A 27,969-nucleotide genomic window follows, 5' to 3' on the forward strand; every position below is an offset into this window, starting at 1 on the left:
AAAATAAATCAATGCACTTATTCTGCAGCCTTTTTCCATTGATTCCTGCAATGTATTGTAGAGGAGTAATAGGTCAAAGTCTTCTATATATGTTCCTCTTCATCAGTAACCTTATGTATCTATAAATAACACACTTAACATTTCCATTCCATCAGCACTCAAAGCATCCGTTCTCCAAAGCTTCTCTTATTTACTAGCTTCCATCAGCTCTCAAGAATCAATTCATATAGAAACTCACACAGTGGCATCACAGACCATCCAGAGCTACCGCAATGGCGCGGATATATACAATGGAGATGCTTTCTGCAAGAAGAAAGCTATCCAACTGCTCAAAGAGATTGGTCTTCCAAATGGTTTGTTTCCACTGGATGACATTGAAGAGTTTGGATATAACCACGAGGCAGGGTTTGTCTGGTTGATTCAAAAGAAGAAGAAGGACCATACATTCAAGAAGATCAAAAGAGCGGTGTCATATGCTCCTGAGGTGACTGCCTTTAATGAGAAGGGTAAGATGAAGAAGATGACCGGAGTGAAGATGAAAGAACTCATGCTTTGCCTCTCTATAGTTGATATGTATATCGACGATCCTGCCTCCAAGAAGATCACCTTCAAGACTGGCACTAGTCTTTCAGATAGCTTCCCTGTGTCCGCATTCGAGTTTGAAGAGTAGAGTCTAAAGTGTTCCAATGCTATTAAAGCTTGCATCTTGAAATTCCATTATTCTCGTGATTTCTTATCATAGGTTTGTGTTTCTTGTGGTATAATTATGGAATATTGAATTATTATCTAATGCAATAATAGCTCAAAGATCTAAGCTACAATTTCTCCACAGATATCAATGTATGTTGGGATGCATCGCTTGAGTAATATGTATAAGATAGAATTCATGCAAGTAAATTTGATTAAACAATAATGAAGATATCAGTTTCTAAGGAGAGTTGTTCAATCTAAGTAAACTGCTGTAACTTGTCGCAAATTATGCTTCTGAATGCTGGTAAATCATAAGAATAAAGTTCCAAGGAAGGCAGAGACCTGTCATATTGATGCAGTCTGAAATTGCAACCAATCAGCAGGAAGCTGCAAGACATCATTATCATGGTCATCTGAGAGTTGATTTCATCCCAGTTTATATCATAATGCAAAAGAAGGCAGCAGTGCATCATGCAGTAGTCCAGAACTCTAGCTTGCAGCATGACTAGCTCAGATGATAAAAGAAGAAAAGAAAAGAAAAGACTAAGGCATTTTTGGAACAACAAATACATCAAGAGATATAGATCAGGAGAAGAATAAAAAAAAAAAATTTATAGATAAATAAATTAACAGGAAGATTAGGTTCATAATTAAGTTATCATCAAGATTATCATCATGTTTTATAAGGCAATTGAAGACAAGCACAAGCAGCCAATGTTAAGCTATATGTTAATGGTGAGTGCTTTTCAGTTCAATTTCAGACAAATACAAACAGTGATTGTAATGGAAAGTTAGATTTTTTAAAAAAAACTTTTATGGGCATCAAAATGGGACTTGCCATACTAGATTATGAAATGTATTAGAAGTTCTGGCTTTGATTTCTAGCTGTATCTTTTTATTTTTTGTTGTGTTTATTGTTTTTGTAACTTTTTGCTTGCTTTCCTTTCAATAAAAAACTTTCGAGCTCCTTTTATTCAAAAAAAAAAAAGAAAAAAGGGACTTGCCATCACAGTAAGCTAACTAAGAGAATTGTGCAAGAACTATATTGTATGGCATTCAAAGCAGTAAGATCTTCTTATAAGCATGAGGTTCTCCAGTAAACACTGAAGCAGGAGAAAATTCTTTGGAAAGATTAAAAAATATATAAAAAAAAAAAACAGGGAGAACCAAGCAAATTAAACAAGATTTCATGACAACAAATCAGGTAACATGAAAAACAGAGATCCAAAATGGTAGACATAAACCAATGGAACAGATGACAAGTTTTCCCTCAACTAAATGACATGATCTTCCCTCGGACTAAAAGCAGGCAGTTTTCACAAAAGGAAGATTTGATAAATCATTGGACAAAACAAAACATTGTCAAGAAAATTCATCATGTGGTGCTCAAGACTTCCTTTGAATTGTAAAGCCAAAGCTTGATAGGAATAGGAATAAAGAACATTGGAATCCAAAAATGACAGGGACTCACGCAGGTTTATTAGCATTTGCAAGCAGAAAGACATCATCTTTTGCATTCCAAAACAATCTACAAAGCATCAGGAATGAGATCGTCAGAAGGAGAGATCATGGAGTTCGGGATGAAGATATGATTCCATTGCCGAATGGAGATCCGTCGGTGACGGAGAGGTCTGAGATACAGCCGGCGCTTCATTCCAGGCCTCCAGCCTTGGGCCTCTCGTCGGAGGGCGAGTAGAGCTGGAATTCGTAGCAAAGGGCGGGCATGAATACCTTGAAATTGTTTTATATAACTTCTCTTAAATAACAGTTGGGGCAAAATGAAATGACCTCCATGCCCTTGAGATGTTTTGACTACCCATTTGACATCCCACTTTTTTAATGAAGCTACAGAATGACCATTTCAATGAAGTCTTGCTCAAAAATTTGGCAGAGCTAGAACTGGTGTTGTTGTGAGAGAATGCATGAGTGAATCAAAAGCATTGTGGGTTGTTACATTCCACTGAAACATCATTTGTCCCTTCAACAAAGAATTTAAAGGTCGAGACAACTGAGCAAAGTTTATAGTAAATCTTCAGTAGTGCCCAGAAAAGGCGAAGGAATTCTCTCAGCCGTTTTATTGAAGTTGGTATTGGCCAATTTTGTATAGCTTGAACTTTTTCCAATCAAAATTAACTTCCTTAGGTGTAATTATACGACGCCAAGTATTCCAGTAAATCAACTACAAAGATACATTTGCTAAGTTTAATTAATAAACTATTATCCAACAACAACTAAGACACCTTATGCAGATGAGTTGCATGTTGGCTCACATCTTTTCTGTATTGATGAGTGTGCAATGCTCATATATTTTATATCAATTTGTACACTCAATTGGCATGTATTAGAACCTTAATATGTAATTCGATGCTTAATATTATATGTTTTGCATTAACAGGCTCTGGGTAGTGTTTAAAGATGAGGGAGAGCCAAAAAAAGCATTTTAAGCCCAAAACGATGAGTTCGAAACTCTCTCGGCATCATTGTATTAAGGACAAGGCAAACTGGGTGGCTTACGGGCAGCTTACGGTCATCCTTATGACCGTAAAGCTATTCCAGAAGACCTTGCGGGCATGCTTATGCCCAAAAGGAGGATTCAGACCCAAGTCAGAGGACAAATCAAACCCTAAACCTAAGGGACAATCAATCCCTAATATGGAATTTCTTCCACCCAGGCCTCATATGTTTGCCTTAAGTGCGAAAATTCCATAAGAAGGGACAAATCAAATCCTAAGCTTAAGGGACAATCAATCTCTAATCCAGAGATCTAGCAATACCTAACCTCTTAGAGCATGGATTTTTTAATATGGGGCATATCTTCCTCATCCATATTAACAAGAATTTTATGCAAGCGAACATGCAATGATTTACAAACACTAGAAAGATTTATTGGATTAAACAATCAAGATTCATAAATAATAATTGAGATACCTAGATATACAATTCCCCTTGGATTAGGTTTATACAATTCCCCTTGAATTAGGTTCTTATGTATCATAAAATAAACAATTAAAGAAAGAGAAAACCATAAGACCAAAGAATAGATAAGCATTCAAAGAATTAATAAACTAACTCCCTTTAATGGGTCCGCCAAGGTTGAGGGTGAGAGATTCCCAAGGTTGACAAGATGATGCAGAATGCCTTTACGCACCCTCCTTTAACAATGATCATTAGATTGTCCTTAAGAAACTCACCGGAATATGCTAAAATATGCTTGCAAATCATCTCCAATCACTCAAACCTCCAGAACAACTGCCGCCCTAACTTATTCGGTAAAAGAATCTCCCTGAATTTAGAGAAACCTAGGGTTTATATAGGATCGAGTCTGCCACGGCCTCACCACGGGCGTTATGATACCCGTGGTAAGTAAGTTATTGCTTGGGCTCCTAGTCACATCCTGGTACGGTCTCCAGATGTGGTGTGGCTAGATCACGGCATTTTGGGTTTTTCACAACGGCTGTTGTGAGGCCATTGTGGCTTCAGTGTTGCTTACAGTGGTTCCACATTGCCACTCCTCCATAATGGTAGTGATAAGTGTAGACAACGGATGTTAAAATTGTCACCACACCCGTTGTGGGCTGTGGTGAAGTTCTGATTCAACAACTTGGCCTGTTTTGTTTCAAACACTCTCGTATTTGTTATTTTCCCCCTAAAATAGAAATAAAGGCCATGGTGAACAAAATAATTAAATTTCTTACTAATTAGGTGATAAACATATCAAACTCTAAGCTAAATATAGTGTAAATGATATGAAAAACATGAAATATTTAGCACATATCAATTTCTTTGATCTTTTCGTTGTTGTCTCTTAAGCTTACTTGACTCTGACTTATTTGGTGCATGATTTTGAATGTTTAAAACCTAGTGTGTCTATCCTTTATAGTAATGTTCTTAAATGCTTCTTTTCTCTTTCATTCCATTCCTTTGAGCTCTCTTGAACTAGGCTTGTATAGCACTTTATCTTCTTTGCTACTACTTCTGGTGGCTTAGTTATCTTGTGATATCTTGGTTCTAGATTTTGAGGTATTGTTGAGTTGTCCTCTAGCTTCACATTTAAAATAGATTCGCAGCCAGTAACCTGCAAATTTCAAGCAAACACTACTTCCATCTTTGATTTTGGTTTTTAAATTGTGTTTGATAAAAGGACTGGATCTGGATCCTCTCAAACCAAAGTTGAGAAAGGAAAGGGCCAAATCTCCAGTACCTTAGGTGAGATTTGAAGAGGGATTTAGCCTGCCATTAAAGAGTTGTGGACGGGTACTGAGAAGGCTATGGAGAAAGAAAAAGAGCCACAAATTGAATTTATTGTTAGTCCGATAAAGGAAAGCAAACCTACTCCAAGTGTTGAGAAGAAAATGCCACCACTAGTGAAGGAGTACGTTCCCTGTCTCCTTTATCCCTCAAGGATGAAGAATGATCATATAGATGAACAATTCAAGAGATTTTTGGACTTGTTAAAGCAATTTCACATCCATGTACCGTTTATGAAAGCCTTGTCCCAAATTCCAAAGTATGCTAAATTTCTCAAGGATCTATTAACAAACCAACAGAAACTTGAGGAGGTAACGACGGTGACATTGAGCGAAAGGAGCTCGGTTTTGCTTCACAACCAACTACCGAGGAAGCAAAAAGATCAAAGGAGTTTTACTATTCTTTGTAACATTGGTGATTTGGGTGATGAAAAAGCTCTAGCGGATTTAGGTGCTAGCATTAATGTAATGTCATTCACCATGTTTAGGAAACTGGGACTATGTGACCTTAATCAGACTAAGATGACATTGCAACTAGCGAGCGACTCCATCAGACATCCTAGAAGAATCATAAATGATGTTTTGGTTAAGGTTGACAAGTTTATTTTTCCTGTAGATTTTGTAATTCTAGATGCAGACGAGGATGTTGAAGTACCTCTCATACTTGGTAGGCTATTCCTAGCCACCTTCAAAGCCCTCATTGATGTTAGTAAAGGTAAAATGACACTTAGGGTTGGGGATGAGAAAGTTATTTTTGCTTTATCTGATGCAATGAAACGTCCCTCTACTTTTGATGATACATGCTATTACATTGATGGAACTGAGTCACTTGTGGATGAATGTGTGCGGGAGACGTTGCATAAAGAGCCTTTCGAGGAGTCCTTGGATGGCCCTCACATTGAAGAGACCACCTCGTTGTTTAAACCTGCCATTATTGAGGAGAGCACGTAAATGAAGGAATGGGGAGAGGTCACTTCCCCAAGAAAGGTAAGAGAAAATGTTCGCCCAAGGAGGTAACCCTTGAGTCAGTCCACTACATTGGAAAGTTCCCTATTTTCTCCTATCTCGCACTTGGGCATTATTTCAGAGACATTGGTTTTGGTTATGAGGAGTGTTTTTACTTTAAACCTCCATGACTTGTGCATTTCAGGGACGTCAAGCTCGTGATGTTAAACAAGTGCTTCTTGGGAGAAAACCCAAGCAAGGTTTACATATTTTGTTGAGTTTGAGTCTTTGGTAGTAGTTGTTTAGTGTTGTTTGGGTTTGAAATAAACTGCTCGGCTTGTTGTGATTTTCATGTGTTGGTTGATGTTTGTGATGATAGACACTCATTTTTATGCCTCCCAGGTCATATATGTATTTGAGCTTAATTGTAGGAAATAGGGAAAACTCTGCTAAATTTTCCCATGAGCTTAATAGTAGGAAACAGAAAGTTTTACGGGCATCTTACGCCCATAAGCAACCCAGCAAGGGGATTTCAAAGATCCTTACAAGTGCACTTACGATCTGTAAGTCCTGGAGAGCACAGTTCAGAGGTTTCTTACAGGTCACTTACACCCGTAAGTGAGGCTGTAATTATCATCCAGAGCACCTTACCACTATATCTTAAACCCTTACGGCTCGTAACCTTGTATGGAATTCAGCCTAAGTTCCTTACAGGTATCTAATGCCCGTAAGTCTGACACTAAGAGCAAGATAGAGGACCTTATGGACTACAGTGTTAAGCCTTTTACGGTCATAACCTAGGTTGTAAAGATGTACCCTTACGGGGCAGGCCTTACGACCATAATAACCCCGTAATTGTTTATTCAGAGTGACTTACGATCAAGGTTTTCGCTCGTAAGCCACCCGTAAGCACCTAGGGTTTAAGCGCCGTCAGTGAACTTTGATCTTCATTCCTAATTGATTGTCATTGGATTCTTGGTCAATGGCACTCGTCCCACCTCCCATTTTCTTCCTTTGGTGTTCATTTTTGTTTTTGAATGTTTTCGAGTGGGATTGAACCGATTTTAGAGCTTCTTACCGGCTGGTTTTCTCATCTTCTCTTTGTCTCAAAGGTAACTTTTATTTTTCATGATTTTTGAGCGGATTGTTTGATTTTTATGAATGAGAATAAATGTTTGTTGTTTAGCATTGCTTGAATGTAAGTTTAGAATAAAATTTTGCAAATTTTTTAACTCTGTTTTATAGGAGGGGTTCTTACGGCCTGAGCCCGTGGCTTACTGCCATAAGGTCACCGTAAAGGTGACCTTCCCTGAGGTTTACGGGTGTAAGCCACCCCGTAAGCAGGCCGTAAACACTTTTGATGTGTTCAAAATTTGTATTTTTTGTATTCTAAACTTCGTATTTTCTTATACAGTGTGGTTCGAGCAAAGAAAGCAGCTTCTAGTTTAGGCAAGAGGAAAAGACCTGAGGCATCAACCTCAGGTACAGTCACCGTGAAGGAAACACCGACTCCCTGGGTTTCCTCAAGCCCCACTTTTGCGGAGTCTTGCTTCTGAGAACTATTCAGTAGCTTAAGGACGAAGCAGTTTGTCCAATCCTGTATGGTAAATTGGCCCATTTTGGCCCAGTTGGGACTTAAGGAGGAGGTACGATACATGCTACAGACATGTTGGCACATATCCGAATTGTTTGTGAATTGCAAGTGCACGGGTGTTAAAGTAATAAAATACTCTGTGAGTTGGGTAGTCGAATCCACAGGGAACAGGGTTACTAGTACTAACTGATTCTCTACTATCTAGCCTAATGATAAATGGGATGGTGTGGTGATCTAATGTGTGAAGAAATTAATACCGGAGACGAATATGCAAAGGTAAAACGGAGGGAGATCTCAATAAATAAAGATGAGGCACCCGGACAATGCTCCCCCTAAGATTAAACATGAGGTTTAAGACTTACTAAATGCTTCTAAACCGAGTCTAATGAGTCGAGATAATCCAAGAACAATCGGTCCTTATCTCCAAGTAACTGGCACTAGTCCCATACAAGGTCCCAGTGGAGAAATCGCTCAATTTCAACACCTGACACCCCATATGACCGCAAGAAGCTCTAGCGATACCTAAGAGTGAAACCGAAGAGATACTCCACTATCTCATGACTCACCCCTCAACCCTCTTTAACTTTGGAGTTCTAACTCCAATGGAGATTTCTCTCATCAAAGACCAAATCATGCATAGAAAATCGACCACAAGGATGAATAAAACATGCAAGCAATGGGAACACAAGATTAAAACTCAAATCAACTCGGACTAAATAGAACCATAAAGCAAATCAATACAAAAGACAAGATCCTAGGATTCACATACCCAAATACCTACTAGGGTTTAGCCTTCCATGGATCTAGTTACAAAACAAAGATAAATACAACGAATAGCAATGTAAACCATAGAGAAAAACCCCCTGGAATTCGTAATGATTGGCCTTGATAGGTAGTTCAACGTCTTGTAGGATTCCTCTCCGAAGCTAGGTTGCCGGTGGCTTCCCAAGTGCTATGACAGTGAAGGAAACTATCAAAGTTGGTGAAGAACACCCTCAAATTTGGCAAAGACCTCCTCTCTAAATCCTAGCCGTCTCACCCCTCAAGAGTCGCACAAAAGATGTTAAAGAATATGGCAAAACGGCCTATTTATAGCCTAAAACCGCACCTGTCATGTGCCCCCATGTGCCCATGTGGATTTTCCACGCGCCTGCGTGGGCTGTAGGAATTTCCACGCTGGTTCATGATCAGTAATTTTGCTACAGTACTAATATAGTAAGATTGCTAAAAGGTTTTGCTACAGTATTTTGCTACAGTAGTTTCAAAAACGTGGTCCAGCACTCTTCTCTTGAGACCACATAGCCAGGCACACATCCATGTGGTAGGCTATAAGTGTCACACCCCGAATCGGCTCACCGGACCCGGTGCGCAGACAAACGGCCGTAAACCCACAAGGTGTGAGCCCCATAGGCCTGCAAGGCCTCAGAATCTGATACAAAGCAGACGAATCTATAACAACCCAACTGAGTTACCGGATTTCAAACTCTACAAAATACACAATACCGGGATATAGAAGTTTAAAAAAAATACAAAATACGGGAATACATTGATAGACAATAACAAGAACTCAAAATTTACAACAGGATAAGACAACATCTACAGACAAACTTTTGAGATCCACGCCGGTCTATCACTCATGATCTGAAAAGAATTAAAAGAAAATCCATGAGCTTACTAGCCCAGTAAGTAATCCAGAAATTGTTTTAAAACAACAGGGTTTACGAATCTTGATTCCAAAGGTTAAGAATAATTCAAAGTTTAAACATAGTTTAAACAAATACAAAATACAAAGTGAAATATTCTAATAAAGAATATTTACAAATATGATTTACCGGAATACAAAACCCAAAAATACGATATATAAAAAAAAATACAAAAATCAAAATCAAAAGGGCAAAGCCAAAAAGTAACAGATTCAAGTGTGTGTCTCCAAATTCACTGTCAGTGCCAAAGGTCATTTGTTTATTCTCGGTGACAGGTCCGAGCCAAAATAACAGAAATTATTTATTTACCCTCGGTGACCCGAGATTGAATACCAGGTGGCCGTTGATTATTTCACCGAACGGACACGGTGCGAAACTGCAGTCTCACTTTCCCAAAATTACTTGTCGACAAGGTCAGGGTTTAACCCCCCACTGACAGGGTTGCATATCGCTCATTTGGAGACCAAAGCATTCAAACAAAAACTCAAGGTTGAAATGCAGAATATTCATGAATTTTCCAAATATTCAAACAAACAGAAATACACAATTTCATAATCCCAATTTAGGAAAAATAACTGAAAATACAGAAATTACTTACAAAATTAAATAAATAATTTCCCAAATCATTACTAAAAACTAATCACTATGCACATTTATATCTCACAAGCTCTGCATAACAATACTTCTAATATGTCTCATTTCAAAATGCATAACTCCCAGAATTTAACATCAAATGAAAAGATATTTTGTAGTAAGTAACTTAGGAAAATTATGAACCTTTTCCTTGTTTAATACTTGACCCAATTTTAGTCTCCAAGAACGAGAAAGATCATGTTAAATCTGAAGATTCTGCATATAGATGTCATCATGTGCAAGTCTTTTTAATGGGTCATAACTCATAATCTATAAATCCAATAAACATGAAATTTTGCAAATTGAAGGTCATGGTAATAAGGAATATTTTCTATACTGAGCACTTTGCCTAATTTTACATATTAAATCCGGAAATTGGCCTCTAAATCTGCATGTCTACACAATAATACCTCCAAGACATGTCAACTATAATTGATCATATCTTATAGAATATATATCCAATAAATATGAAATTTGGCAGGTAGATAGATCAAAGAAATCATTACAACTTTTCAATTTTAATCATCTGGAAATTGTGCTTCTATGACCTCCGAATTTAGGCCCCAATTCCCATTCAACTCATTATTATAACTTAAAAATTCATTCTAGCAATTTCATGCATGAACATAGAATGTCGAAGTCTCAAATCTATAATAATCCAGCGCAATAAACCTTGAAATATTGACTCTAAACCACCAAATCATTTAATTTATTTCCCAAGTGCTAACTTCACAATTTTAGTAAGGATACCATCAAGGAAAGGCTATGATCTCCACCCTAGATAGTAAGTTAAAACCTGAAATTCAAGATTCAACCTTGCCACAGGATTGTAGTACCACATTTCTCTTGATGTATTCACATCTAACATTCACCTACATTAACATTCTCTCTAAACACATATATGCCCATCAAACCTGTACATCGACTCAAGATTATTAATAATTAGCATACACCCTTTAAAACATAAAAGCATCCACTATACCTTAACTCAAGAGCTTTGGTCTTATCATCATACCATAATATGATCATAACCACATCGTATAAGAACAAATAGATAATAAGGATCTGGTTACAACCAAATATTCTAATATAAATGATGCATTAACGTTTCAAGATAAGTTGTAGCCATTCTAAAAATAACATACCAAAACATAAATACTAAGTCCATAGCTAATTAAAGCCATAAATCAGAAATACATGAAAATACCTATTCGACAATAGATAATTTTATAATTAATACAGTAATCAAGAATATCATAATAAAATAATAGATAATAATTTTGCCAAGAAAAGAAATTCTTCAAATAATGAAAACATGAGTTCTCGGGGGATTACTTACCTGGTATTGCCTAAGTGCAAAAATGAGGTCCAAGACCACTCCCTAAAACGATCCTAAAACCCAATGATTTACCAAAGTTAGAACAAGATCACTCTAATCACAAGTTAAAACACTAACCAAATATTTCTTTTACATTCTCTAGAGAGAGAAACCAAAATAAAGAAATAAATAAATAAACTAAATAAAATAAGTGTCTTGCATGTATTCTAGCAGGAACTCACCTAGGAAATTAAATGCATCTCAAAAGCTTAACCAATTAACATGATTAAAATTAAAGTGATCCAATGCTTAACCTCCAATCATTTGACATTTGTCTTGAACCAATATTTCAACTTGATGAGAAATCTCCACCATCCAATCTAAACACATTCCACTACAATGCTTCCCTCATACTCTTAAACTATCACTATTACTAATCACAAGAAATATACATTGCTTTTAGCTTTGCAATATCATTCCACCAACTTAACAAATGATGTACAACTAGACCTATAGAATAAGGGTATGTATATAACTACTTATACATATCCAACATATGAAAATAAATAAAAAAAATAAAAAAAGAATTTCAAAAGAAGGATGAGGGATGCAGTCAACAATTTGAAATCAATATGCAGCTACAACAAACTCACAAGATGGAAGGATAGAGTGAGATCAAAACTCCAAATAGATGTAAAAACCTTGGCCTTAACATGCAGATCATGCATTCAATAATACCATTATTATCTAAGGCAACATGACAATCATCACCCAAGTATTTTCAAGCACTACAACATCTAATAATTAAATAGAAGGAAAGGCTAGGAGATTACATGGAAGGTTGACAAAATCAGGAAAAGAAATCTATGTGGTTGAGTCCACAAACTCATCATCGGACGTTCACCGGAGGATTGCCGGAAGTTCACCGGAGGAGATCACAGCTCTCTCTCTCTCTCTCTCTCTCTCTCTCTCTCTCTCTCTAAAAGGATAGAAGAAAGGATGCTAAAGGCTCAGGCTCCATTGTCAATAACAAGATGGCAACAAGGACAAGTTTAAGACAAGTTTCATGAAATTATGCAAAAGTTTGCATAATTTTGGCCAGGAATCCTGGGCTCTCATGGCTTTTACAAATGAATGAGGACAAGGAAGCTGGGGCCCACAATAAGACTTTTCTTCATCGACGCATCTTTGAAAGGTCTTGCAATCTTCACAAAGAGAAGGAACATGAAGATGTGACTGCCTTTGTGCCCTTCCAACTAGTAAATTGGCTTGAATATCCTTGAAAGTTGGCACACATCTCTACGTTCATGAACTCCTCTCGTGTCTTGGTCTTTGAATTGAACAAGAACTCCCAACATTGTGTCTTTATAGCCTATCTTCTCTTTCTTTTGATTCTTCAAGACATTCACAACCTAATTGCACAAAAGAACACTAACTACATAATATGAGACATAAACGACGGTAAAAATGATGCTCAATGCATGTAAAACATATATAAAAATATGTCTACTCAAGCACTTATCACATGTGAATGGCACCGGGAATTCACGTATGTGGAGCTGGTATACCGGGACACTACACTAGAGGTTCTGAGCACCTTCGAGTTGGATCGGGCATTAGTTGATTTCTATCAGGGAGGCTCCATCCGATTTCAGCTATTTGGGAAGTAGCGGAGCATCTTATACACCGAGTTTTCTTTACAATTGTAGATTTATGACACAGATTTCACTTGCACCCCGCAATATAATCAACTGCTTATTGACTTCACTCCTGGCATCACTGCTAAGGTAGTCTGGCAGCACCTAAGCAAAAGGAGGAGCTATGAGCCAGGCCTTATGAAGGCCTCATTTTTTATGTGCCCAGCTCACAAATGTGTACATGTTGTCATCACTTATTCATTTCTAGGTCGACCAGACAACACTAGAGTGGTGGGACGGTAGGAGCTATTGTTCCTTTACAGGATGACCGAACTTCATCCCATCCACCTGGGTTATATGCTGGCAGACTTTATTGCTCACTAGGGCCACCATGTACGCTTGGGTGCGATCTTTGCTGGGACCTACATCATGCGACTGATAAGAGGGATGGGCCTAGCAGATCAACTCCAGGGCCAGGAGATCATCGGTGTCACAACTACCCTGGGGATAGATACCTTACGTTTGATGGGGATGGTAGTGCATCGCGGCTCTAGATTGATCCTCACCCCTATCTCCACCTAGCAGCCACCTAAGAGGGGAGAGGTAGAGGATGAGGAGTCTGACGATGAGTCTGACAGTGAGTTATCTCTTCCATTGGCCACTGAGACAACAGGTCCTTCTAGTAGAGCAACCGCTCCGCGATGTCTATCAGAGATATAGGAGTTATGGATTGCTATGTTGTAGCAGCAGTAGAGCCAGAGGACCATCATGGCAACTTAGGTACGGATCGAGGCCGACGTTGGCCGTGCCTTGGATATTCTTCTCCGGTCCCTCCTCCATCTCCGGTCCCTCTAGTATCGGTTCCTACTCCTCCATCCCCGTATCCACGAACTGAGTCTGGCCCGTCCAATGATGCCAAGAATATTTTTAATTTCTGTTTTGTATTTTCATCTCAGATATTGTATTCATTTTTTTCGCAAGGGTTGGCCCTACCTAGTTTGTACATATTTTGAGACTTCTAGTTGATTTTATTTTATGTTTTGTTGATTTTATTTTTGTTGAGCTTTAATGTTCTTCCTTTACAACTCGCAGGACTTATTTGCAACACCCACCATACTCAATTATAAAGGTGATGCTCACTTGGTTAATTCTTAACCTTGAGTGACCTTCACATTGCTAGGGCACAACAATGGACACACTAGGCTGGTTCCAACCTTCAATGATTTCACATATGTGAACCGGGGAAGTAATCATATTCCACTACCTCCCTACTATTGTTTGCACTGCCTTGCATGCTTTTCTTTTACACATTGAGGACAATATATGATTTGATTATGAGGAGGGGTTTGAATTTCATTGCTAACTCTATTACATGCTAAGTGTGACTTATGATGGTGATTTGAAATGTAGAGGAGTTTCCTAGTATTAGGGTGGACACTTGCGAGTTTGTTCCATTTTAAGTATTATTTTTTTTAGTGTGCATGCTATTCTTGGTTATTTACCTAATTAGAGCACACAACTTCTCTATTGTAGCGATTTGGACCATATTGGATTTCCTTTAATTGTAATCATTGTACTTTTTGTGAAGAAAATTTTTTGTGAATTTGAAAGAATTTGTTAAAAAAAAGGAAAGTTGAGAAACGGAAAGAGCTACCCCTATTAGAAGTGTGGAGCTACTCTCGACAAGTCAGATACTATGTATGCCCTAGCGAGAGAAAGAGCTACCTCTATAGATGTATGAAAGCTACCGTAATTTTGCTAGTAAAAGATGCGAAAGAGCTACCTCTCTTGTAAGTGTGAAGGCCTCCTGTTGAACATGCACGGGAAAGGGCTATCTTGGGGGATGTGTAAAGCTACCGCCTTGTGCATAAGAAGTTTTTTTATTTTTATTTTGTGTGATTGTTTGCTCTTGGAAGTCCTCTAGGTCGAAAGAAGAGAAGTAAAGAGTTGTAACAAACACACAATGATAATCTTGAATAGAATGTTCACAATTTTTGGGACTTGAAATTTTTAGCATTCTTGTTTGGTGAAAACTTGAATTACTTGTGAAACTCCTAAATTCTTTAACACCTGAGGTCGTACACTTCTTCAACTTGGTGTGTAATTTTCTATTTTGCTTGAGGGCAAGCAAAAGCTTAAGTGTGGGGGAATTTGAATTTGATGAGTATACAATGCTCATGTATTTTGTATCAATTTGCACACTCAATTGGCATGTATTAGAACCCTAATATGGAATTTGATGCTAAATATTAGCCAAAGCTTGATAGGAATAAAGAGCGTTGAAATCAAAAAATGACTGCGATCCATCATCCATGTAGGTTCATTAGCATTTACAAGCAGAAAGGCATCGTCTTTTTCATTCCAAAACAATATACGAAGCATAAGGAACACTCTAAATATAATAAACAGGGAATGAATGAGATCATCAGAAGGAGAGATCAGGAGTCATGAGCTGTAGACCTAGTCTTCCAGCACCCACTTGAACTTCGACGTGATTCAGTTGCCCTCGTCGGAGAGCGACCAAAGGGCGGGCATGAAAACCTCCATGGGGGGGAGGTTGAGAAATGTTTTGACTTTCCATTTGGCATCTCACATTTTTAAATAAGTACAAAATAATATCTAAAATGGAGAAATTACTCTTCTTATTATTATTTTTTTTATAATTATTATCTTCTTCCTTTGGAAGGTGGGTGATTTATCGGGACCAATGTCGGTCATTGAACCTCTAACAATTCTTTCGTTCACGAGAAGCTCTTTTTTTTTTGAAATAGGGTGACAAGCATCAACCCTCAAGGGATTACAAAGACGGGGGAATTGCCATGTATTCTCACCCACTTGAAGCTGGGAAGTGCAGTCAAGGGGATTCAAACTCGCATCTCTCCCAAACGAGGGGACCCGGGGTATACGAAAAGCTCTTTACTACTAGGTTAATTTCACTGGAGCTAAAGCATTCTCGCCTTGTGACACAAAGTTGGGACTAGACTTAAATACTCTACAAATTTTTTATATGGGTCTGGCGTTAAAGATTCTTGAGCCCTAAGTATAGTTAAAGAGTTACTTACTAACGTAAGGCAGCTTGTAAAGTCTGTTATCTGAGATGTACGGTTTTGCTTATAAGTGTAAGCCTCAAACGGTTAGTACTTTTATCTAGTGTTTGCAACAAGGCTTGCAGGTCTAAGCCTAGCTCATGGACTTTGTTGCCTGATTCTTACACCCTTGCTTAATGGGTGTAAGTTTTGCCCTATAAGCTCAAGGTTACGAACGTAAGTTTGACTTGTAAGTTCTTTTGTTTGGGACTTACAAGAGAAAGTCTAACTGTAAGTCTGGCCCTAAAATGTCATTTTGTGCTCAAGTGTCCTAACCTACTGTTAAGAGGGTCTACTCTTCATCCTCACAAGTATAAGAAGCATGTATCGCACCCGTGGATGCCTTGAATGCATCCTTTTCGCTGCAGAATTGCTCCAAAATATTCTCTTACACTCCAAATACTTTATTCATGCCCTAAGTACAACAAAACAATAAATTAAGCACTAGTTTGTCCATAGTTCATCCAAAAATCATGTCAAGTGTAGCTAATAATGATAATAACATAAGTATACTCAAGCACTTAATTATCAACTATTTTCATCAATATCTTGTGGTTATTTCAACCAATGAAGTTAAATTTGTTTTCTTGCTAATGAGTACATTTTTTGGGTGGGTACTGAGGGGATTTCGGGGTAGAAATTGATGGCATATAATAAACGCCTAAATGTATGTATCTTATACGTATTTGCGTGTATGATTTATTTACTTTCTTGATGAATCGATGCCCTTTTTATGGTTTAAATTTGTTTCTTTCATGTTACAGGCATAAAAGAAGCTTAGGTGAGCTCAACGACGTGATTCAAGAAGAAATCGACACCAAAAACATCGTTTTAGAGCCCTGGGCACTGTAGCATCACTGTAGCACGAAACCTTAAAGAAAACGCTAAGTCTGGAGTTTCATGCAGGCAACCATACGGGCACGAAGATGATGGCATGTAGTATTGTAGCAACTTACGCGAATTTCTAGAATCTTCAGAGCCCGTATGCCGACTGCATGCCAGGCTGCATGGCATCCCGAGAAACGGTTTTAAATAAAGTTTTAGGGCATTTTTTTTTAAAAAAAAAAAAGACTCTTGTTCTTGGAGCTCACCACCTTACTCCGGATCTGAGCTTGAAGAAGAGTTTGGAGGGCATTTTCGAGGTAAGAACGATGGGAAGAGCGAGATACAATGAGATCCACCCTTTAATCTACACTTTGAGGAGGTTGAAGATGAGGGAAGCCACCCCTTGAGTGGCATCTTTGGAAGCTCATCTCCAAGGGATCCAAGCATCATTCGGCCTCCAACCTTTGAGGGAGTTTATTCATGCTTTGTTTAGTTGTTTTTATGGCTTTGATTGTTTGTTGTGTGACTATAAACAACTAAACCCCCAAGGTCACCGGATGTAGGTGAACCTTGGGGGTGAACTTGTGTAGAATGGTTGCTTGACTTGTTTATTGAAATTGATATGTTTGTGATCCTTTTTTGGTGTATTTGAATTTTTGGTATGCATGAGAACTCGGCATACTAATTTCTAGGCTTTACTAGGTAGTATGACCATTGTCCTAGTATTAGACTCACCAATCTTGGAAGGGATACATGTACAAATATGTTGTTACCATCGGGTATTTGTACTCGTCCATTGTTAGGGTTGCCCTCGGATGTGTTGCAACCCTAACTTGAAAAATCAACCACCCTCATTGCAATCGTAGGAGGATTTGAGCGGAAGAGATTTTGTATCCAATACTCATACTGGATTATGGGCCAATTGTCGTGACCATCGGGTTGGCCTACTTAGGGGTTTCTCGGTCCAAACTACCCAATTGCATGCTAGTTATAGTATCTTTCACACTTTAATAACTCCCAAGGGGATCCACATCCGTGACCCAATTCTTACCCAGATTATCACTCGAGAATGGCCTTCATTGTAGAGCTTTACATTAGAGTTTAAGTTGTTATTTTATAATTTTGTTACAACACCTCGAATTTGTAGGCCAAACAACACATGAAGAGGAAGTAAGGGTAGTTCCTCGGGCCCTTAGGAATACGACCCCCTCGTGCTTGCGCGAGGGGTATTACTTGATGACCCGTGCACTTGAGGGGTCATACCAATCATCATATATGCCATATTTGTCATTTCAACATTAGTTCGGCCGTCATTTGCATATGTGGATATGCCACATCATTAAAGAGAACCGTGCTGCCATTGCTATTGACCAATTTACTAAGCTAATGTGACATATGTCGTATCACTAAGAGTGGTCATGTGCCCCCTTTAATGACGTGTTATGTCCGTGTATGCAAATGGAGGGATGAAATGTCCGGAATCCTTTTGGTACCCTCTTAGTGAACACAAATTAAAGACAAGTGATCAAAATGATACAAATTGAAATTCAATACTCAAAGCAAAAAATGACCATACTACGGTATCCACTCAAGATGTTTACCCTCCTTCTAACACACGAACATCTCCGATACTAGTTTGACTATTGAATTCTTTTATGACCAAATGATGTGAACATTATTAGGGTTTAAATCATGTTGAAGTATATGAATCAATTATGAGTCGAAATTAAGAAGGTATGAAATTCCTATAGACAGACTTGTTTTGAGCTATTGTCCAGAGATAGAACAAAGGAATTGTGAAAAGTTACTCCAAAAGAATTACGAACCGCCGACATCATCCATAGATGGTTTTTAGTCATATTCATTATATGTTAATATTTTTTTGTTAAACAGATTTTATTGGAGCAACTGTTGTTCATATGAATTAATACATTATTATTATTATATTTTTTATTTGGAACAAATTTATTGAAAGAGAGTATAAATTAATTAAATATATTTATTCTTTTATTTTTTAATATTGGAGATTTAAAAATATATTACAACTAGAAATGTATTTTCTTTTTAAATTTTCTATTTAGAAACGGATAACAAACATTTTGATATTTTAAAAAAATTATCTCAAAACATATTAGAAATAGATATAAAATCCATTTTAAAATTTAGAAACACATTTGCAACGGAATTAAATCCGTTGCAAATACTTTTCTAAATTATGATATGAAGTATTATCTAGTAATGAGCTTTTTAGAAACAGAAATTGCTATTAAAGTGAATTAGCAACGGATTAAAAATTAAAAAACCTATTTTTAAACTGGAATTTTCTTGTAGTAATTTTAGCTTAGTCTTCCTTTAGTTGGACTCACATGAATGGTGTAGGAAAAGCTTGAGGATGGTCAACCATTGGATATCCCAATAGTATGACATAAGAGTGCAAGAAGGAGGGCAGGAGTTTAAATCCTTCCCTTGCAATATTGTTTATGTAATATTTATTCTCTCTACACTTTGTGTCCAATACTGTTCACTAGTACTATTTATGAGCCCGGATGTGAATCTCTTGTGAGATAAACAATGGTTTTACCCCTTTCGGTTTACATGATAAAAGAATTTTCTTAGGAGCTTTGTAAATCACAGTAACTTGTACATCTCAATACATATCCCTTTCAGTCTGACTCTAGCGGTGAGTACACCTTTTGTGTCTTTTTGTCTTCTAAAGGCGCCTTACCTCAGTTATAGTGTCCTTGGGCTCATCCCTAGAACGGGGTTACTGAATGTAAGCATTGCCACATCTTATAGATGACTTGTGCTCTTCTTCTAAGCGCTTTTCTTCTCCCTTATTTCTCGACTGAAGCTGTTAGTACTGCAATTTATCTCATTAACCTACAACCCTCCTCTCACCTTAATGGTCATAGTCTAAGTGAGTGTCTCCATGGGACACTTCCCCATTATGATCATTTTCATGTGTTTGGTTGTCGCTGCTTTGTTTTTCTCTCACCTAGGGAAAGAGCAAAGCTAACAGCTCAGTTTGTTTCTTGTGTTTTTCTGAGATATAGCCTTGAGCATAAAGGTTATCATTGTTTTGATCTAGTCACTCATCATAGTCGCATCTCCCGTGATGTCACATTTGATGAGTTCACTCTTTTCTATGCTTCTCCTTCTTCCACTGAGCCCCCATCTCCGTCGGCCCATCTATCATTTCCTTTCCTTAGCCCTTTGGTTAAGAATGCTCCCCCTGTGTCTACCTTTTCTCCATCATTCAACTCTCCTTCAGAGCTTTTTTCTCACTTCTCTCTTGATCCCTCTCCTCCTTTATTTGTTGAGTCACTTATAGTGTCTTCCCCTCTTTCCTCACTTCCTCTTGCTCACCCGCCTGTTCATTTCATATATCACCGTCGGGATCCCGCAAAGCCTCCATCTAGGCTGGTCATCTCTGATGCCTCTCCTACTACCAATCCATTCCTGAGGTACCCTCTAACACTTATTTTTTACGTGATCGTTCTACTTTACATTCCCTTATCTGTTACGCTTCTGTTAGCACTAGTGTTTGAGATGTCTTTTAATCAAGTACCTATAGGAAAAGGTTCGGTCACCGAGTGGTGGACTTCTATGACAGAGGAGCTTGATGCCTTGATTCGGACTCACACATAGGATCTCCTTCCTCTTCCTTCTCATGTTGTACCCATCACATGTCGCTTGATCTACCAGGTGAAGACCCATTCGGATGAGTCTCTCGAGTACTATAAAGCGCGTTTGGTTGCTCGTGGCTTTCAGTAGGAGTATGGGTGTGACTATGAGGATACTTTTGCCCTAGTAGCCCACATGCATAATGTGCGCACTTTGGTTGCTATTGCAGCTGTTCGTAGTTAAGTTCTTCACCAGCTTGATGTGAAGAACGCGTTTTTTCACAGGGACTTGAAGAAGAAATTTTACATGACTCCCCTCCTGGCCTTCAGGTGTCTCTGGGATCTGCTTGTCGTCTTCGCCACACTCTATATCAGCTCAAATAGGCTCCACGGGCTTGGTTTGAGCTGTTCAGTGCAGTGGTTAAGGTTGCTTGTTTTACTCTGAGCGTACATGATCGACAATCTTCATTCACTCTTCCCCTCGTGGTTAGACCATTCTTCTTCCATATGTAGATGACATGATCCTTACTGGTGATGACTCTGCTTACATTACCTTTGTGAAGCAAAAGTTATGTGAGACTTTCTTGATAACTGATCTAGGTTCACTTCATTACTTCCTCGGTATCGAGATCACTTCTCATCTTGATAGTTACCATCTCTCTCAACAGCGTTATACTCACGACCTACTTGCTCGCTCTGGTTTGAATAATTATCGTACTGTCGCTACACCGATGGAGTTACATTTGTAGCTTCGTGCTTCTAATGAAATTCCCTTATCTGATCCTTCTCGCTATCGACATCTGGTTGGCAGTTTGGTCTACTTGGCCGTCACCCATCCTGACATATCCCATGCAGTTCACATTCTCATTCAGTTCGTTGTGGCACCCACTTCTATTCATTATGCTCATCTTATTCAGGTACTAGTATATCTTTGTGGCATTGTATCTCTAGTCAGTTCTACCCACACCAGTCCACTCTTCAACTATAGGCCTATTCTGATGCTACATGGGCCAGTTCTCTTAATGATTGGATCTCTATCACTAGTTATTGTATTTTTCTTGGATCTTCTCTTGTTGTTTAGAAGACCAAGAAACAGCCTACCATTGCTAAGTCTAGTGCTGAGGCTAAGGTTTGTGCTTTGGCTTCTACCATCTAGGAGGTGCTCTAGCTCCGTTCGATTCTACAGGACTTTGGTGTACTGATCACCTCTCCCATTCTTATTCACTGTGATAATACTGGGGCCCTTCAGATTGTTGTAGATCCGGTCAAGCATGAGCTGACCAAACACATTAGTGTGGATGCACACTTCACCCAATGCCATGCGCGTGCCTAGACTGTGTCACTTTACTATTTTTCTTCAGAGGTCTAGGTGGCTAATTTTTTCACCTAGGCACAGACACGTGATCCGCATCTATTCATGTTATCCAAACTCAAGGCGCATTATCCACTTTGAGTTTGAGGAGGGGTGTTAAATGTATGTGTTAGATATATTATTGTATTGTTAGATTGTATATGCATGTATAGACATATGTGTATACTTGTCCATTTCTATATGTAGACCTAAAGGGTCCTACATGCATATTGTTCAATCAATAAGGAATTGATCCACCTTACCATTTTTTCATGCTTTGTCAATTGTTATTTAATTATGAAATAAATGACTAAATGATACAATATCAAGTTATTCTTGGCATAGACAACCAAAAGGGGTGTAAAAGAGGTGTAAATGGAATATATATATATATATATATAACTTCAAAGATTAAATAAAACTTCTCTTTAATAAAATCTAATAAGCAAACTTTTATTCCAAATTATTCCAGCACCAAAGTTTAGCTTGCATTTCTGGATTCAAAACTTAATTTTGCTTCAATGACATTTTTGAGAAGCAATCAGAGCTTCGATATCAAATGGAGCAGGCAGTTCTTCCTACTTAGGTCAGTATTAACCTTGGCTCATCTTTCAAATAATCTGGTATGTAATCACTCCTTTTTTATAATTCAAATTTCCACCATTTTTATTTTAAACACAGCACATGAGACTTGGTTTCCTTTTCCTAAGGTTCCAATGTAAACATGCAATCAAGGGAATACCTTGCAATGTTCCATAAAAAGGATAACATAACAAGCTGGTTGTGGTGTTGTGGCTTAGCAAATACTCTCTAGATGAGATTCTCATGTGATTTTTAACTTCACAAAAAGATTTAACCTAGATGTTGTAAAAGGCATGGTCACAATTTGGGAATCAACACAATTGTTACAATTTCCAAAAGATTTAACCTAGAAGTTACATGGATGATTTTTATCAGCTTATCTTTTGCACTATCTTGTGACAGTTTCGTGTTGCTAACAAAGTGTGGCGATGTGTTATGTAGTTTGTGCTCATTAATCATGTACTTAAAAGCTCAATAAGAGAAGAATATGATTAGATGAATTGGATATAACTAAATGAAAACAAGAATCAAGTGTTCTATTGAATGCAAAAAATTGCATCAAGAAACATGTTCTTTCCTTCTTCGGGTGTATGGTTAGAGATTAAAGATGGATTGAATCAAGGCATGAAAAGGCTTTATTCCTTCCCATGTTTGGGATAGAAATGAGGCAAGAATTTGAATTAAAGAGACTTAAAAAAATTGACAATTTTATCTTTAATTCCACATGAATGATATACATTAAGACAAAAAATGATTATAGTGATGATTGTCAATATCATAATATTAATGTCAACATAAACCCCTTGACTTACAACTCTAAAGTGAAGAAAGCTTAAGATACACAAATGGAAATCAAGTCGCAAGCTTCAACAAGTAAACAATTAAAGAGATCAGCACAATTGGAAAATAAAATAGAACAGCAAGGCATGTTTCAGCTGAATGAAAGATCAGAAAAGCAAGAAAAGCCTCTTTCTTGTGCATTGTTATATGAAGAAAATAAAATGGATGGGCAAATTAAAGAAAATGATTGACAAGGGTTCCTTGGATTTTCCTAAATTTCCCCCTCAATCCAAGCAAACTCTAAAGAAGACTTATCTTCGAATTCTCCAACAAAACAGTGCATGAATAAATATTTCAAGCAACCAAACCACATTTCAAGCTTCCAATTTGACATAAAAAACATCATCCATGCTTAGCTTGTGAACCTCTATAAACCTAAATGAACTCACAACAATGAACAACCGGAATTCATTCAACAAAAATATAAAGAAAGCAAAAGAATTCCAACAAATGAAGCATAGAAAAACAGAAGAAAAAGCAAGCTTACAATATGATTAGGGAAGCTAACAGGATCTTTGAGGGTGTGAATATGAGCACTGATCTCCTCGCAGAGCTTTTTATTAATGGACTCCCCCTGCCTCTGATGATAGCCCCAACCTTCAAACATAAACAACGAGCCTGAACATAGAATCTCCCTGGCAACCAGGCCACCTCCTCCACTGTTCCCTAGCTCTTGGCTCCTGCAAGGGTAGCACCTCAGAGTGCAAGGCAACGTCAGAGGAAGAAGAAGAGCCGAGCCGTCGACAATGGAGAAGGGTTTTGGAGCTCGGGCTGAGAGAAAAGAACAAATGAGAAGCATATTTATTTTGGATTTCCTCAGTGTCAGAGGATTGATTGAAGCTTACAAGACTGAGGTTTAAGGATCGAATCGGAGAAGAAGAAGCGCTTCTTTAGATACCAACGGCCTTTGCTCCGGACCTACCCTTTCGCTTTGCTGCTTTGCCCTTTCTCTCTTCTTTACCCAAATGGATCAAGCCCATCTTCACCATCTGATCTTCATTTGACGGTTCTCCATGATTTCTGTGATAACAAAAGAGGTTTTTTTCCCGCTTTTTATTATAATTTTTTTTTTCCTAGATAACACAAAAGAATTTTTAAGAATTTTTCTTTTTATTAAAAAAATCTTTCTCCCTTACATTACATTAATAGATACTAGTATGGATCCCGGCCTTATCTAATAATGTGAATTGTTGAAAAATAAAATTTTAAAATTTACTTAATAATAATAATAATAATATTAATAATAATAATAATAATAATAAAAGATCCCGGCCTTATGTAATAGTCCAAATTAAATTTGAAAATAATTTTAAAATTTAAAATTTTAATATTAATATGGATCCCGGCCTTATCTAATAGTCCAAATTAAATTTTAAAATAATTTTAAAATTTAAAATTTTAATATTTGTATGGATCCCTGCCTTATCTAATGGTCTAAATTAAAACTTATTTTCTCTACAATATGTTTCGTAGACAAATAAAATCAATGATTTACCTATAAAAAAATGTAACAATTAGAAATCATTCATAAGATTTGGTTTTCTTGCGGGTGGGAAATTTTTTGTTTTTTTTTCCTTACGAAAGCTTTGGTTCGTAGACAAAATTCCCTTGAATTTGTTGTGAAAAGTAAAACAACTTTTCTCTATGATATATTTTGTAGACAAAAAGGCTCTCTTTTACCTACAAAACAAATCGTGGCTACTAAAAATCAATTCGTAGACCTTGGACTTACCGTGGGTAGAAATTTTTTGGCGCCTCCAATTTTTTATTTTTCCTACGAAATATAGAAATCGTAGACAATTCAACATATTTAACTATGAAATTTATTATGTAGCTCTAAAAACCGTAGAGAATAGCCACATTTCTTGTAGTGTTTCTTTATTCTATCAAAATTCACAACTTTACTGAATGAAGAGAAAAAATAGATAAAATGAAAAAAAACGAGCTCAATGTTCATGAAAATTTTAATTCTAATAATTTTTCTCACTTTTCATAAAATGATTAGGGTGAACACTTATAATAGAACAAACGGAGTATTTGCAAATATTTACCCAAGTTATTTAGTAGGAGTAATCATTCTTCGCCTCCAACCAAATATGATGTATGTAGGCTTAATTCAAAAATAATGGCCTAAGCAAATCTTAAAAAACACTCATATTTATTTTTTAAATAATAATAAACTTAAATTATTCATTTTAAGATTCTTCCATGAATAAATATTGAACTAATTATATAGAAATTGGTAATCATTTAAATTATTTAAAAATAAACTATCATTTTAAATGTTCATTCAGAATTTTAATAGTAGTAAAAAAAAAAACCCCAATGCATACAAAAGGGACAACCAACAATGATGGAGGCACTCCAAAGTGGCCAACTTAATTAGTACTCAATAAAATCAACAATCTATTCTTGATTATTCAAAGCTGACATCAATAGTCAAAGAAAATCAACATTTATTCATATAATAATAATTATTCATTCCTTACATTGAAAATTTTAATATATTTATTTATTCCTTGCCATCAGCGGTCAAAAGTAGAAGGGCGGCCTAAACCATATACATTGCATATGAATTTCCACGTGAAATAAACTTTATTGATCAGTCACCAACTTTGATGACGGTAGCATGCTTTTCTAATTTTGCAAGACTATTAAAGCTTGACGTGTCATTATCTAAACATTTTTTAACTTTAAATATATACTCTCCTTTTTTTTTCCGATCTATTATCTACACATTTTTAGGAGTGACAGATTTAAAATCAATCCGATCAGCAAGTATTTTTTAACTTAAAAATAGGTCAATTTATTTCTAAATTAAAAAAAAATTGCACACTTTTAATTGTTTGATGCCTTATGATTAGACATGGGCCCGGAACCAGCCCGTCGGTTCATTGACCCGTAACCGATCCGTACTGTAGACGGGTTAATTTTTTTTTTAAAAAGTGCAACATGAGTTATTGTTATTATTTTTTAGTAAATGCATGGTCATTGGGATTTGAACCCATGACCTTGAACTTGGACAACAAAAACATATCACTTGAGCTACACTTTATTTTTAACATTTATTAGAAAATTATATATAGATAAATGTAGGATATGGATTAAAATATTTTACATATATATTAATTTATAAAAAATTAATAGACCATATAATAAATTAAAAAACTATATAAATCAATATGTAAAATATCAAAGTATCAAACAATAAATTTTCATACATATTTTTCTTTAAAAATAATTATTTTGTCAATCGTCTTTTGGCTCATAAGCACTAAGTCCCTACACATGCACACTCTTAAATTCTCTTAAATAGGAGCACTCTTATTTGTCACATATATATTAGATTATTTTGTTTCAATTTATAAAATAAAAAATAAAATTACAAAAAATTGTTTTTAAATTATGTATATTAATTTATAAAAAATATATTAGTAAAAAAGGAATATCTTTGAATAATGGTTAACACTATATTATTTTGATTAGTAACTTTTTTTCAATAACAACATGATGAGCACAATAATAACCCTATAGTTAAAGACCAAATTGAAATCTAGGGGCAACCTAAATTATAATAAATAAATAAATAAGTTGATGATAACTTTAATTTAAAATAAGAATACTACTTGATATGTAATTTTTGTTGAACTTAAAAAGGTGTGCTAATAATTTAATTTGATAGATAAACAAATTAAAATGTAACTTATTTTATCCTTTTTGAAATTATTTTGATATTTTTTAAAAAAGTTTAAGTTATTATAAATTATTTTAAATTTTTTGTTGTTTGGAATTAAATTTTTTTAAAAAAAAATTTGCATCTTCTTTATATTTGTTTATGGTTTATATTTAAATAAGAAAGTTATGGAGATCAATCGGTTAATGTGATAATTTCCATGGTGGTGGTCCTTGGTTCGAATCCCATCCGTGGCATCATTTTTTAAAGTTTATCCATTTAATTTGTAAATAAAATATTGTAATTTAATAATATAGTATTATTTACTACAGCACGGGCCGGTTCCGGGTCCGGTTTTCACTGAACCGGACCCGGCGGGTCGGGCCCGGTTAATCGGCCCGTGCCCACCTCTACTTATGATGCATAAAATCCAATGCAAGAAGAATAGGAAAAAAATTTAACTCATTTTCCATGATATAAATATTAATTTTCAAATATTTATAAAAATGTTGAAAAAATACATGTGTGTAATTTTAAAATTTTTAAAATCATAAATTAGAGAGCTCAAAAATCTATTACCATAATTATACTACATCATTACATTTCAATTGATGCAAGAAGAATAGGAAAAAAATTTAACTCATTTTCCATGATATAAATATTAATTTTCAAATATTTATAAAAATGTTGAAAAAATACATGTGTGTAATTTTAAAATTTTTAAAATCATAAATTAGAGAGCTCAAAAATCTATTACCGTAATTATACCTACATCATTACATTTCAATTGATAGGCATATTCTGTCAGATATTTTAATTCTACCTAATATATATATATATATATATACGGCTTTTTTTTAAAAATATTACAATATATATATATATTTACTAAATTACGCATGTTTGGGATTATTTACCAAAATACGCAAGTTGGTGGAAAACGGTAAATCTTTCCCGTTTTCAGCTTTTTTTTATTTTTTATTATTTTAAAATATAGAAAACGGGAGAGTTTCTCCCGTTTTCATTTTTTTTAATTAAAAAATTATGAAAACGGGAGAAACTCTCCCGTTTTCAAATTTTTTTAAAATTTTTTTAATAAAAAAAAAAGAAAACGGGAGAGTAACTCCCGTTTTCGTTTTTTATTTTATTTTTTTTTAAAAAGCCTCAGAATTCCTTGTCCTGGTTGGTGTTAATTTGTTAAAGATTCTCATTCCTTAGCATT

General features: G+C 36.2%; 2 protein-coding genes and 1 long non-coding RNA gene across 3 annotated transcripts; 2 read left to right on the forward strand and 1 right to left on the reverse strand.

The window, feature by feature from the left end:
* Nucleotides 1-50: 50 nt before the first annotated feature.
* Nucleotides 51-670, forward strand: LOC120282805. The gene is made up of 2 exons (XM_039289651.1): nucleotides 51-72; nucleotides 156-670. The coding sequence occupies exons 1-2, from the start codon at nucleotides 51-53 to the stop codon at nucleotides 668-670; spliced, it is 537 nt and encodes a 178-aa protein (XP_039145585.1).
* Nucleotides 671-4,958: 4,288 nt separating this feature from the next.
* On the forward strand, nucleotides 4,959-5,888 carry LOC120282806. Its single transcript, XM_039289652.1, has one exon. It carries the CDS (start codon nucleotides 4,959-4,961, stop codon nucleotides 5,886-5,888), a length of 930 nt encoding a protein of 309 aa, XP_039145586.1.
* A 3,157-nt stretch (nucleotides 5,889-9,045) lies between these two features.
* Nucleotides 9,046-12,207, reverse strand: LOC120282625. Its single transcript, XR_005542999.1, has 3 exons — nucleotides 11,964-12,207; nucleotides 11,152-11,204; nucleotides 9,046-9,117 (listed from the first exon to the last, which is right to left on the reverse strand). It is a non-coding gene; the product is annotated as an uncharacterized LOC120282625 (long non-coding RNA).
* Nucleotides 12,208-27,969: the final 15,762 nt, after the last annotated feature.

This window comes from Dioscorea cayenensis, chromosome 18 (genome assembly GCF_009730915.1).
Source record: "Dioscorea cayenensis subsp. rotundata cultivar TDr96_F1 chromosome 18, TDr96_F1_v2_PseudoChromosome.rev07_lg8_w22 25.fasta, whole genome shotgun sequence".
In the NCBI taxonomy this organism is placed as follows: domain Eukaryota; kingdom Viridiplantae; phylum Streptophyta; class Magnoliopsida; order Dioscoreales; family Dioscoreaceae; genus Dioscorea; species Dioscorea cayenensis.

Excerpts from the sequence above, each read along its gene's own strand:
- LOC120282805 (XM_039289651.1), top strand. The coding sequence starts at position 51 with ATGTATTGTAGAGGAGTAATAG. Across the intron at positions 73-155 it reads GTATTGTAGAGGAGTAATAG|CACTCAAAGCATCCGTTCTC; the intron begins GTCAAAGTCTTC and ends CCATTCCATCAG.
- LOC120282806 (XM_039289652.1), top strand. The coding sequence starts at position 4,959 with ATGGAGAAAGAAAAAGAGCCACAAATTGAATTTATTGTTAGTCCGATA.